This window comes from Fundulus heteroclitus, chromosome 5, assembly GCF_011125445.2.
Source record: "Fundulus heteroclitus isolate FHET01 chromosome 5, MU-UCD_Fhet_4.1, whole genome shotgun sequence".
In the NCBI taxonomy this organism is placed as follows: domain Eukaryota; kingdom Metazoa; phylum Chordata; class Actinopteri; order Cyprinodontiformes; family Fundulidae; genus Fundulus; species Fundulus heteroclitus.
Window position 1 is genome coordinate 12,642,755 of NC_046365.1, and position 14,572 is coordinate 12,657,326.

At 42.7% G+C, this 14,572-nt stretch overlaps 1 protein-coding gene across 4 annotated transcripts in view; it reads left to right on the top strand.

Annotated features, from left to right (window-relative positions):
• zcchc7 (zinc finger, CCHC domain containing 7) overlaps positions 1–14,572 on the top strand; it is a 67,972-nt gene that overhangs the window by 43,386 nt on the left and 10,014 nt on the right. For all 4 annotated transcript variants that reach the window (XM_036136927.1, XM_036136928.1, XM_036136929.1 and 1 more), the window contains exons 4-7: positions 293–345; positions 656–793; positions 875–1,045; positions 3,343–3,378. In XM_036136927.1, the coding sequence (XP_035992820.1) occupies positions 293–345; positions 656–793; positions 875–1,045; positions 3,343–3,378 (398 nt within the window). The remainder of the gene's footprint in view (positions 1–292; positions 346–655; positions 794–874; positions 1,046–3,342; positions 3,379–14,572) is intronic.

Genomic DNA, 14,572 nt, shown 5'->3' on the forward strand with positions numbered 1-14,572 from the left:
TTGGCAGATTGAATGAGTATTTTCGTTTTTTGCAGTGTACTGGCATTTAACCTAATAATAAAATCCCGTCTAAACCTGTAGAAAACAGACACAACCTCTCTGACTTTAAACCATACTTTTTTTTACATCACATTTGTGTAGTCTTTAATAAACAAATTAAGCTGTTGTGTTCAAATGAATGGGAGTGGGTTGCCTAATAAAGTGTTTTTCTTTTACATATTTAATCCAAACATTTAAAGGAGAATAAAATTGCTGTGATTATTTCAACATTTGTTTTTTTATGCTCCATCAGAAGCTGACGAAAGAGGAGCAACAAGGTGGATTGTTTCAGAGAAAGATAAGGAGGTAGGTGATAATAGCCAAGCTAAATTAGTAGTTATTAAAATAACTTGCTTTTCTACTTTACTGTCGCATCAAACTCTTTTTTTAAAGGTATTTGAGGTATTTTTAATTTCCTTTGAGGTAAAAAAAAAATAGTTTTCAGTTGTTAGACTCCTGTTTAGGGCAAGCCCAATCAGATGTTTCCCATGTTTGTTGTGTCTTCCCCTTCCATGCAAAGAGCTGACAAATGAAACCTTTCAGTCAGCGATCTGTCTCTCCTCGTTGTGACCGTCGTTATCCATGGCCAATAAATCACGCCTTGTGTCTGTTTCAGGCTCAGATCTATAACAAAGGCCAGGGTCCCCGGATAGCAGTGCCGCGTTTGCCTCACAGGTACTACACTGGGAAGAACGTCCAGTGCAGAAACTGCAACAAGACGGGACATCTCTCTAAGAACTGTCCCGACCCCAGAGTGAGTTTGCGCCGGTGTGCTGTGGGATGCGGAGACGCGAGCAAACGTGCCAACTGTGCCGTGTTGATTGTCTGTCTGCAGAAGTTGACGGCTTGCTTTCTTTGCGGGACAACGGGTCACCAGGCCAGCCAGTGTCCCAACAAGCACTGCAACAACTGTGGCCAGCCTGGGCACCTCTTTAACTCCTGCAACGAGAAAGCTTATTGGCACAAGCAGTGCCATCGCTGCAGCATGAGGGGACACTTCTTTGATGTGAGTATAGCATTATATTCTACTAATTTAGTCTAATGTGTATAATATTCAAAGCTTGTCTTCTGACCATTTTCTTCCTTTGTGTTTTTATCATCAAGCTAAATTTAATAATATCTGACAAAGTTTTGGGCCTTCTGGAAAAGTATTTAATGTTCTATTAATGGGAAGATTAAGTGAAACTGTTTGGATAAGATGGACAAGATAGATGTCACCTGGCTTCCAGTCAAAATTACTGCAGCTCTATTTAGTGATGTTGAAATGCATCTTTCTGAAATGCCTCTACCAGGTTTCACATGACAGCTTAAATGCAAATTGGTTCAGCCATTGCATTAGTCACTAAACCCTCTGAATATATTAAACAGATAGTTTTCTAGCCTTTTTTCTCTTATTGCCCCATCCTAGCCTCTTTGTCTCTATGCATTTTTTTTTTACTATTTGGCCTCCGTATGCTGACAGGCTCTACCCCTCCCTCCCCCCGATAGATTTATATTTAAAGTTATTTTTATTGATCCAAGATTTCTGATTATAAATGAAACCTGCATTTTCCTGAAAATAATACATATAAACAATTATTTATATTCTTCTCAATTTGTTATGGGAGGTGCTTGCCAGCTTTCTGCTTGTTTCTGCAGGTATTTTGACCATTTAGTCCTCGTGATGAGCCTCTCTGCCATCACCCAAATCTTGAGCTTGCTGTCCAACAGACTCGTATATCAAAATAATTTAGAGCCTGACTGTATGTATGAAATGCACTGTTGTTAAAATGGACGTAACGTTTCACATGTGCAGTTATTCTAGATTGCACGTTAACAATCACATGATCCCCCCCCCCCTTCCTCAGCCTCAGCCAATCAGCCCACTTCCCTGTTGTCCCTCTCAGTGACAGTGAGTGACCAGAGGTCAGCTGCTCACATTAATTGAAACTCCTCAGTAATTACGGCTGAGTTAGATTCCAGCTGTTAGTCTGGGAGCTTTACAACTGCAGGATGCATTTAAACAGCATCAAGCACAATTACCCCACCGCTGCGCTCACTAGCTGCTCCACTTTTACCCGAGTACTACAGAAGGAGGAAGTGAATGGAAGAAGCGTTCTGCGGCCGCCCTCCTCTGCCTTTTTTTCTGTCTCGCTCTCCCTCTTCGCCAGTCAGTCATGTACTGTGCTCTGTGTAATGGATGAGTAACCAGGTGAACACCAGAGGGAGAGGGTACACCAGGACACACACAAGCCAATCTTTCTTTCTTTCTGTCTTCCCCCTTTCTGTCTCTGAAACTCTTCCCCGTTCCCTCTCATCTTCTGAATCGGCTCCTTCTGTTCGCCTTCCCCCTCTGAATACCGCTCCATAGAAAACACAAGTCCAGAGATGGGCTCCGATATAATTACCTCTCACTTGCAATGCGCAACTTTTTTTGTCCCCCCCCCCCCGCCGCCTTACATTCACAAATTACGCCGAACGTGTTGGTGTGTGTCTGTTTGTGAGAGAAGAAGAGTCAAGTCTCAGTCCCCTGGGCCTTTCTGTGTCTCTCATTAAAGACAGACGGTTGATGGAGCGCGAGTGTGTCGCTCGCCTCGCCTGTCGCCCTCGACAACAGCACACCACCCCGGCGGTTCGGAGGGATGGAACAAATAGGAGGGGATGGGGGGGATGAGGAGGGGGGGTGTTGAAAGAAAAATCTAGATTAAAAGTGGAGAAAGATGCAGCTGCAGAAGTTCTCCTTATGTTTGCATTCGATTTACCCACAAAATAGCCTTCAGAATGAATTCAGACACTTCTTTAATGTGATTTTATTTCGCATCGAATCCTTTTGAGGAGCTCTAAGGGGTGCACCAGGGCAAATTAAGAGCAGGAATCTGAGTTACGTCTCCACTCTGCCTCTTACTCAGTCGGCACGTAAGTAGATAAATCCCGTTGCCTGCGGCGACCGCGCCATTTTCAATTTCCCCCCGCGGGAAGCGGCGGTGGCTGGTAACGGATGTCTGAACGCTTGGGGAGCAGCGTGGAGAAGCCCCAGAGATAATGCTTTATCCACGCCAGCAAGAAAACAACCGACTGCTTCCCCGTCTGCCTGTTTGAGTTACTGATGGCGCACAGACGCCCGTAAAGAAAGCCCTTCCATAAATAAACGCAGTGGGTTTGGGGGAAAGACGTGGGAGAGGATGAGACTCAAACAGGCAAATAACACCAGGGTGTGGGTTTCAGTTCCCACTCTGTCGGCCTGCTGGTCAGGGTCTCTCAGCTCGATGTAAAAACTGGGTTTTGTGTATCAGGACTTTAAAGCGTTTCTTTGTCTCCTTCCAGGCTTGTCCAGAGATCTGGAGACAATACCACATCACAGTGAGTAACTTTCCTAAATAAGTCAACGCTGTCAAACCCCTCAGTCCTTCACTTTTACACCTGAGCTGTGCTTTATCTGTGCATGTGGCCTGCTGTACAGCTCCGAGGAAGGTTTTAGAAATAAAAAATAAAAAAAACACGTCTTAATATCATGGACTGTTAAATAGTTACTTCACAATATGGTGAAACAAATATGACACTCATGACAGAGTGATGTGTTTTATATATTCCTTTCTATTAATTTTGATGATTCTTGGCTTAGATCCAAAAATTAATTCCCTCAAAAAAAAAAAAAAAATATAAATATTATATCTTGCATCAGTGTGGCGTGGCATGGTGGCTAACAGCCTGATGCTGCTGAGGTGTCGTTGGCTCTGGTGTCTCTCACCGTCCTCTTGACAACGGCCCCTAGGTTTCCATGGGGTTCAGGTCAGGCCAGCTTCCTGGCCAATCGAGCACAGGAACACAATGGTTGGTGAACACAAGACTGGTACCTTTGGCAGTGTGGGCAGGACCCAGATCCTACTAGAAAATGAAAGCATGAAGCATCTCCATCTTGTCAACAGAGGGAAGCATGACGTGTTGTTTCCTTGTAGATGGCTGCTCTGACCTTAAAGTTGATAAAACAGTATGAATCAACAGGACATGGCTCCTAAAATCACCAGTAAAAACAGACTTTGATCTCAAGAAACTCCTAGGATTCTTTGCTTCTCCTCTCTTTCTTTAGAGTCTGGGACCTTTATTTTCCAAATAAAATACAAAATATACTTTCATCTGAAAACAGGACTTTGAACGACAGAGCAAAGCCTAGTCCTTTCTCTCCTTAACCCAGGCAATACATTACTGATGTTATTTAGTTCGGAGTGGCTTCATTTAAGATGTGTGTGCGAGTTTATTGTTTTTGGGCCTAATTATCTTTTAAGAACATTTTAGAAATGAAGACATCTTTTGATAAAACCGGGGTAAACATTGCCCATGCAGCGTCTTCACGCAGCTACCTCACCCTTGTGCTTCAGAATGATGCCAACGCTTTCAACATTGACTGCAGCCAAGTTTACAGCACGAAGAGAGTCTTCTTTAATGTCACTGATTTATGTCGTTAAGGCCTTTTCTTTGTTTATATACAGCAGTCCCAACAATACAGGGAAGTATAAAGTTTGTCCTCCAGAGATGTGACACTTTAATATCTCCCCACCTGTAAGTCCAGTTAGGATGTGATCGTATGGCTTTTACCTGCCAGGTTGTGTCCGTATGCTGCAATGTCCGTGTGTTTTCCTATCGATATTTAACTTGGAAGTTTTTTTTTTTTGTTGTTTTTTAACTATGTCCCATTGAACTCCGGAGTAATTCTTACCTTTTAGAGAAAGAAGATTCAACAAGCTCAAAAATTTGCTTCATACAGAAAAGGGAAGTTTGTATTTTTATTGTAGCTTTTGTACACGAGGTGATTAACGGGAGAAACTAAAACAAACAATGACGGTAAAAAAAAACAATGGAGCACAATGAAATGCATTTTTATAACATTCTCAGCTATTGGCCTAAATAAACTAAATAAAACAGTTGGTCTTTTTACAAACAATGGTATGGCAACAGCTCTGTTTTAATGCTTTCTAGAATTAAATTAACAGAATAATCTTGATATCGGCATTCAAACATCAAGCAAATACAGTCAAGTGCTTCTTGTGCTGCATATATATACATATTTAGAATGTATGTAATTGGGGCCAGAGATATAAATCAGCATTATACGTATTTGTTTTAAAATACTTTTTCTTTCCAAAAGCCCGCTAACCAAAGGCTTTGCTTGCCCCCACCTCTCTTTGGCTTTAAAAAGTTAACCTTAAAAAGCTATGATTACTAAAATAACTTAAAAACAGTGGTCAAATTAGTCTTGGGTGATATAGATACTTACACAATAACAGTTAATAATGTTGTTTTCATTGTTGCTAAGATAAAAAAAAAGTGAACTTAAACTTTTTCCTGAGAGAAATTGAAAACATATGTATTTATCCTTCTTTATGTTGGTACCAAATTGCCTTCAGACGCCACCTGTTAATCCAGCTGTTCTCTGAAGGAGTTTTTTTTATTGTGGAAAACATTAGTGAACAAACATCCCATCAGGGATAGCGTGGCAAAGACGTCTAAAGCAGGGCTAAGTTATAAAACAATCTCTCCAGTTATATAAAGTACAGAATAGAAAGCCATACACAACCTGTTAGAGTAAAATCAAAATGTGAGAATTGAACAGTTTTGCTTTGATGCAAAATAGCATCTGTGGCTAAAAACGAACGCTCTAGACCAGGGGTTTGTTCCCAAAGCGGGGGTCGGAACCCCCCAGGTAGACGCAAGACACCTCTTTGGGGGGGATTTAGTATTTCCTTAGTTGTGTAACTAATATCAAAGTATAAGTTTACAAGATACCCCATTATAATGCAGGGGGAAGCCTGTACTTTCCTGTAAGAGTATTTGTTTATTCTCATAGTTTTTCAACTTTATTATCATAATTTCCAAAAAAAAAAAAAAAAAAACAATCCCACTCGTCAGACTGGGGTCTCCAGTCTCTTGCACTGCAGTGTGTGGGGGTCACAGGCTGAAAGGTTTGGGAACCCCTGCTGTAGATCACCAGGAACACACAATCCCCATAGAGAAACATGGTGGTGGGAGCATCATAAGGTTGGCATTTCATCAGCATGGACACAGAAGCTGGTCAGAGGTAGGGGGGATGGATGAAGATAAACACAGTTCAGTCCTGGGCTGTCAGATACTCTTAGTGACTTGAGACTGGAGCAATGGTTCAGCTTCCAACAGGCCAGCCCTAAACATAGAGCCAGCGCTACAGTGGAAAGGTTTATATCAAAGCATGTCATGTGATAGAAGGGCCTAGTCAAAGTTCAGACCTAAATGCAGAAGGGATTCTATGGTAAAACCTGAATATTGCTTATCGTGCATTCTCTCGCTCTCATCTGACTGAGCTTTAGCTGTTTTCCTGTGAAGATCGAGGGTAGAGAAATAAAGAACGGTCAGCTGTAACTACAGCAAAAGGTGCTTCTTTGACACACGCCACACTTTTCAGATGTTTTTGTTCCTGCGGCGCTCCCAATTAAAGCAGAGAGCAGGGTGGTGATGGTCCATGGGCAGACTAAGCCAGCAGCTTTAAGAACCCAGCGCCTTGTAAAGCAGTGACACTGGTCTAATCAGACCAGAAGCACGACACATCTCACCGCCACCTGAACCTGTGGGAAACAACAGACCGTTCATCTTTAGGCACGTTCAAACACAGACGTCTGAACCTCTGCTCTTTCCATGAGTATTACGTCTGAAACCAAGTTTAAAGATCTTTTTAAATAGAAATAAGGTCATGTGGGGTTTCAGGCTGTTTAATTTTCCCCTCCTCACAAAAAAGAGCAAACATGAGCATTTTCTACAAGCTAAAAATGTTTTTCAGGATCACCTTAGACGAGTGCATTAGAGGTAGTAGGTTTTAATTTGATCCTCCATCAGATGACCAGAAGTAGCCGAGGAAAACGATAGAGATCACAGGAGGACCAACATCTGACATCAGCTGCTCCGTGTGTGTGTGTGTGTGTGTGTGTGTGTGTGTGTGTGTGTGTGTGTGTGTGTGCTGTGAAACACTGTATGATAGTTGAAAACTCTTTGACAGACACATGGGCAACATGTCAGCAGAAAGTTATTTGGCTTTTTCTGTGTGTGTGCGTGTGTGCGTGTGTATGTGTGTTTTCCAAATTTAAAGAGATGACTAGTTTTCCTGGCTTGTCGTCTGTGTGTGTGTGTGTGTGTGTGTGTGTGTGTGTGTGCATCTGAGCGAGGGGGTGATATAGACCTCAGCCTAAGAGAAAAGAGCAGCTTGTTTGTCAATTAAAAGACGTGATAAAGCATGAAATGGGCTGCCAACACCACGCGGGACGAGAGGAGCGGGGAAGACGGAAGGAAGAGTGTGTGCGTCTGCATGCATCTCGGTGTGCACCGCGCGTGGATGTGTGTGTGTGTGTTTGGGGAGGTCTGTCACTCTCCTCTATGGAGATTAATTAGCAGGGGCTGTCTAATGAAAAGGCAGCATCGTTAGCGCCGGGGCGGCTCGGCGGGAGAGACGGAGTGAAAAGGAGGGAGGCGGAGGGAGCGGGACGGAGAAGTTCCAGGGGAGACGCCGGCAGACAGAACGGGGAGCCGACTTTAATTGTTGCTCGTGTCTTGGCGGAAGACGGCGATCCGGTTTCACTTAGAACCGCAGAGCAGAGGGGACGGGGGCCGACGACGGTCCCCTGCATCTTCCTCTACGATGAGCCTGCTCCTCCACGTGTGTGTGTGTCTCCCTTTGTGTGTGAGATGCTGTGCTTTAACGGGTGGAGGATTGTGACCCAGGTCTAATTGAAGTATTTAAGCCATTTAAGCACTGGGAACAGAAGGTCGTTACAGATCCAAACTGGCATGGGGGTTAGGGGCCCCTGCGCAGACACAACCGCACACTTCCACACATGCATACAAAAGGGCTCCTTCTGTTTAAGACAGCCTCATTTTATTCATGATGCTGCTTATGACCCTGAACTCCCCAATGTGAGAAGGTGTGTGTGTCTGAATGTGTGTGTGTGCGTGTGTGTGTGTGTTCGCTTTGGGAGCTGTGGCTCTGTCACCTTCCGCTGGGCTCAGCCAGGTGTGAAAAGGCATTCTGTCAGACCTCCCTGCTACCGGGTCCATTTATCCGTCCTTCGTTCGTGTGTGTGTGTGTGTGTGTGTGTGTTTGTGTGTGTGTGCTGGGTCCGTTTATCTTCCGCGAGTGTATGTGTTGTCTGCCTGCACCTGGCCCTCAACTAACAAACTCCTCCAAACCCCTCAGTATAGACCACAAAGCCCTGGGGCATTTACTGAGAAACTACGATACTGACACACATGGACACACACGGGCATGCGCGCACGTCCAAATATAAAGAGCAGCGAAACGGAGGAAAAAAAAAAAGAAAACCCGCAACATTTTCATCGCGCCCGTGTCAGAGAGCTCTGAACCTCTGCTGTTTATTCAAAAAGCCCTCTTCTTATTAAAGAACAGGTTGATTTCAATATCTCTTTTTGGGCCCGCCGCTCTCTTTCGCCGGCCCACACACAGAAACGCGGCTGCAGATGGCCTGGTTTTACTTCTGTCTTTTCTCGTGTCCCTTTTACATGCTGCCGGCTGCTGACTCCGTCTCTCTTGCTCTTTTCATTCCCGCTGAATACCGCGAACACTCAACTGCAGATAGAAAAGCCACCACAACACCCTGCCTCGTCATTCAGGCCGAGCTCGTCTCCTTTCGGGGTTCTGCCTCCATGTCCCAAAATCCAAGACGGTGGGAAGCCGACGCGTTTGGTCCGCCGTGTCGGCCCGTCCAGGTCCCGCTGCAGGATCGCACCCACAATGCCTGTCCTCTCCTGAATGGGTTTATGCTTCCTCTGCATTCGCGGCGTGCCCGCTGGGGATGTGCAGAACCAGCAAAGATGGAAGTTTATGCCCACATAAAAGGCAGATTTGGAAGGCTATTTGAACATGGTTTCACAGAGAATGGATACTGTGGTTAAAATGTAATGCAATGATTAATTAGTTTGCATTAACAGCACAAAGGTAGACCCATAAATGTGTTGCTATGAAGCAAGCCTATTGATAATTTGACCTACAATCGGGTGCATGGTTACTGCCAGGTATGAGATTGGCACTGTATGATCATCATAAGTTAAAACACCCGGGTTTCACCTTATTAGCAAACATACAAAACAAAAATGGTGATCAGTTTGCTTTCATTTCAAAAAGCAGCAATTATTCATTGATACTACAATAATACCATCTTAATCATTACTGTTAAAACCATGTTGTCTAACATTTATCCATTGATTTTTGTTCTCAGCTGTTTGATAAAGGACTAACTTCTACTTCACTACCAATGATATCAGTTTAAATTTGTTATTTGCATAAAGAGCAGCTTGTTTTAGAAAGACTTGCCTTTATTTTTCGGTATTTTAAGTAAACTTGCTCATTGCTCAGAATATTGTCATTTCAGGGTTACGGCTGTATATCAGCTGTTTAGTCAGGCTATCTGCTACTGTGCTGAAGCAGCAGTCATCAGCCGGCAGGAGAAGCTCTGCTCACTCCAGAACCTTCTCTGGCATCCTGTTAAGAGGAGGGTAAACCACAGGAACGGGACAGCAGGAAATATGAGTAGTTCTGATACTGTAACGCATTAAAAGCTTTAGAAACATCGATACCTGTAACTGGCTTTTGTGTAGTTCATACGCTGTGGTGAAACGTTTGCGTTGGTCATTATCAGAGGCTGGATAATTGTGTAAAAAGGAAACTAATAATGGACTTAGACCCTTCTCCCATTTTCTAAAGAAGAAAATCTACATTTCTAAAAGTGTTGTTTTTTATTTATTCATCGATATTTAGATTGCATCTTTTAGTTTCAGTTTGCCACATCACAGCTTGATTTACACCTCGAGGATTTCGGTTTTTGAGGTACTGAGAAGATGATTGCACACTCATTCAAAATCATAGAAGGGACGTTTCACTGCACTGACAGGCCAAATGAAGCAGTAACGTTGCTGTTTTTGGAATCTTACGAGTAAAACGAAGGTATCAGAGTTTAATAACTCTGCTAAAGGAATCTGCATTGGCTGTAGGATAATCCCGCCCACGTTGGACGAGTCCAAGTGTTGGAAATTTTAATACAGAACTGATCTCAGCTGGCTCCAAATGCCAGAAAAAGCTGTAAAATTGTCCCTTTATCAAGCTGCTGAGGAGGAGCTCATCTTCAATAGTTCATATTGAACATGCAGATGATAAAACCCGACTACTGTGAAGTTTACAGGTCAATGCTTTGTACTCGCATATCCAGAATATTAAAAAACGGAAGAGAAAGTCTGGAAGTATACTTTCAGAAGAACAATCTGTAAGCGCATCGTGTGTATGTTTGTTAGATAAACGCTGTAACTTATTCGACATCTGCAGATTTGCTGTGTTGGCATAATGAAACATTTATCACACTGTTTATCCAAAAACATCCTGGATTTCCTGCCCTGGTAATCACCCACATCAGGAGCAGATAAATGACGGTTTAAGCAAAACAGAAGTATCCAAATTGTTCAACCGCACAATATAAGTTCTTCAAATTAAATTTCTATCAATCAAAGCAAGATTGGCTTCCTGTCAGTGTGAGGATTTAAGGGGATGAAGTTGAGGGACTGCAGTTGTGAAAAAGGCCAGAGCGTAGATTTCCGTGGCCTGCTTGCTGTTTGTGCGCCGTCTGCGTGGAAGCAAGTCATGATTGTACATTAAATGTGTGCATGCATGTATGCAAACCACATTAACTGTTTCAGCAGCTCTGGCCTAGCTTTGCATAAAACCCCAGTGAGCAGAGTTCAGACCGAAGCGCCGCCCTCTGGTAGCCTGAGGAAGTGGGGGACCCAAACCTCCTTCGACCTGCTTCTTTAGTATTGGAAATGGGAATGTGACTTCGTCATATATCGCCTGCATCTGTTTGGTGCGTTCTTGTAAGCGGCATGAAGCTAAAGGGCATGTAGGGGAAGATATAGAGAGGGTAGGAGGTGGGATGCTGAGGGAGGGGGCCGGAGGACGGAGTGTATTAAACTGCTGAACAGAGACATGGAGAGTGACTGCGAGCGCGCAGCAGCTGATTGGTACAGGTACGTCTGCGTGGGAGCATTGATTGGCCGCTCTATAGATAGCAGCGGTGACACCTGTACCTTGGTGTTTATCGATCGGCAGCTTTTCCGACACTGGTGTGTGTTCATCGAGCGGATTCTCTCATCACGCTCCTATCAGGGTGTGTGTGCATTGATCTTTTCCTGAGGGACAGGTGTGGATGTGGGTAATGTCGCCCTTCTCCTCTGGAGGAAAAAAAAAACCCTCCCTTGGCCGACTTTGAAATAAAGCGGTTTGAACTGTCCTCTTCCTACCTGGCTGCCCTTCCCCCCCCCCATCTTTCACAGTGTTTTACCCTTTTAATACATTTCTGTCTCAGTAGACATGTTCAACTCACATGTCCATTGTTAGCCAAGGTTAGGGCATTTTGTCCCTTAAATCCTCTTATATTCACTCAAAGGAAGTGCCGTTAAATTTCTAATAAGGATGAAAAAATGTCATGGTAACACAGAAGACTCCTTCAGGTTAAATGTTAAATTAAAGCACTCCACTCAACGGTAGGCTGATCATTTCTTTCTTTGTGGGGTTAGGGTAGAACAGAATAAATTAGAGCCAGTAGGACTTTCAAGAAGTCACAGAGTTACACAAAGTTACCCCATTTTTTATATATATATATAAAGAAATTTAAAGTGTGTAAATTAAAAACTTTGAGCTAATGTCCCCTTCACGATTTTGTTCTCAAGCTGAGCTACATCCATTTCTTACCCATGAACAGCTTCATATCCCTGTCTCAGTAATCCATTTAGTATCAATATATTTTTATTTGTGTTTCAACAAATTAATTGTCGTAAAACTGCTTAAATCTCATTTCGAATTTAATTTGATTCTGTTATTTCCATTGATTGTGTTTCTGATCCTGTTTGGGCCAGACGACTCTTCTAAGGTGTGACAGATTATCAACCCGTGACCAAACCAAAATAAGTTGAATGAACTTCCTGATGGTAAATGTTATTTATAACAGTCATATAAATACATTTCTTCACAGAAGACAGAGAGAATTATAGAAAATTATTTGAAATTGTCAGGTTTATTTAACTCTGTCTAAGGTGTCCCCTCTGGCGTCATCTGGCGTGACGGCTCCATTTCGTACCGGAAAAGATCGAGGTACGCAACGACCCAAACTAAATGGATACGAAACAACCAGCACTAAACCATTTCTTTGGGTTGTTCCAATTTATTTTGATAATTCATCATTTTTTAAGTTTTTGAGTAGGCAGCTCACTACACGCCTTCTTTTCACTACGTCTCCTTGTCTACAAAGGCACTTAAAAATCTTCCATTGATTACTTTATATATTACTATCTTTATGTCATTACAAAAGTATTTTCAAAGGATGGAAATTGTAATTTTTAAATATTGTTTAAAAGTGCCTTGATAATTCCTTAAATTCCGTCTATTTCCATATAACCAAGTTATTGGGTGCATCTCCCAGCAGATCCACATCTAAACAGCAGAAGTGCTCGTCTCTTCTGGGCTCTTTGGTGTCAAACTGAATCAATGAATCCTTCCTTCTGTCCCTAACAGAGGAGTTCAGTCTGCATCGTGGGGATGGAGCGCCACCCAGTGGCCTATTAGGGAAATATCTTCTGGTCCCACAGACTTAAGGATTTTATTTGTTTTAACATTTTTAGTGGAATTTTAATCAATGTTGCTGTGTTATTATTGTTTTACCATCACCTTTTCTATATGAATAAATGCAAAATAAAGAAAATGAATGGAAAAAACACTAATCAGTAAACTAGGTCAAACAAAAATGACAGCTTGATCATTTTTCCACGACCTGAGCTGCTCTGACATCACCTCCTCTGTCCTTGTAGGTATAAAGTTTTGACCTTGGTTTCACCTTCTCCTCCCTCCTCCTCCTTTCTATCTCTGGCTGACCGCTTTCATTCGTTCTTCTCTTAACAATGTGCACAATTCAAATGGATTTCCTGCAGAAATCCCTCAAATCCGTTTCTGTGCAGAAAGCTGTTTTTCGCTGCCTCATCATTGTACAGTACAGACTGTCCTGTCCGCTCCGCTCCGCCCTGTCAAAAGCCTCGACTCTTTATCCGCCTCATGAGGCGCGCAGGCCAGGTAACGGCGCTGAAAAGGGAGAGAGCTCCTGTGCAGAGTTGTCTTCAGCTGCAGCGGACGGGGAGGAGAGTTTGGGAAAGTCATCCGTGTTCATCTAATGAAGCAAAACAATGTGACCAATAATTTAACTTCAGCTAATATTTGAATACTTTTTCAGGCTTTTAGACATGAGGTATTTAACACAGAGCTGCTCTAAGGCCGTATGAGGCCTTAAACTGAGTTTCAGCTATAGAAAATTCTTTTTTGTGCAACCAGTGTTTAAACATAAACGTCCTTGCATTACACATCTAACATCACTACAGTTTTATTGTTTGCAAATGGGAAATAATAATAGAATATATTCAATGTTTTAATCTAATAGAATACACCTTGATCTTCATGTTGTTCATTCAAAACCAACATCCTGATCATTTCTGCCAGAATTCATACTGTTGCCTGTGGAGAAAGCTGGAGCGTAAACAAAATATTTAACTCAAAATCATCTTTACATTCTAACTTCACGACCTACCATGGAACATTTTAGATATCATTGGAGAATGGCAAGTCAGGTACTGAAGTATCATAATGGTAGACTGCCTACCATTTTCATTCTGTAAATGTCAATAGTAATCCTATTGCATTAATCTTAATGCACATTTTTAAGTCTAGTAAAAATAAGGTTAGGTACTTGTGTTTTGATTCATAAATAGTGACAATCTTGCAATTACCTGTGTTTCTGCTTAATTTAAAACCCTACCTCTGTCAAGAAGCCTGCATCTCATCTTTCTCATTTGTGTTATGGTCTAAGAAAGAAAAAAAAATCTGAATTGGTCAAAATCAACAGGTCAGCGCTCTAAGACCACCTAAAATCGCCATTGTCCAGGAAAAGCCATATCGGTGCATCTCTAGGGTCCTCAGCAGCTCCATGGTCCGCCTATACCTTGATCCTCTTCTAATCGAGCAGTTTGGGGATCAAAAGTAAGAATTAAGCAAAATTCAACTTTAAATTCAAATAAAGAAGGAAAAACCGAATTAAATGCATACGGATTGCCCTCCTTTTGGAGGAAGACAGCATCTGAACTTTCTATTTTTTTTTTTCAGATTTTCTTCAATAAGCTGTTGCGTGCACATAGAGAACCATAGGAATGCGCTCACAAGCCCCACTCACACACGCACACACACACAGGTGCAGTGTTATCAGAGGTCTTGCAGGCTTTGCGGGTCATTGTGGCTTTGTGCTTAGCAGGATAGTGTTGATTTTGATGCGTGTTTGGTTGGCTAAGATGTAAATTTAGCGTTTAGCATCCCGCCTGGTGCCTGTGCGACGCAGTCCATCTGTACGCAGTATATCTAAATCCCCGTCTCCGGTGTCCACATGCGCCGTCTCTGTTTAATTGGTGGGGAATAAGGGGGCGCCTCCGTGAAAACATGGCC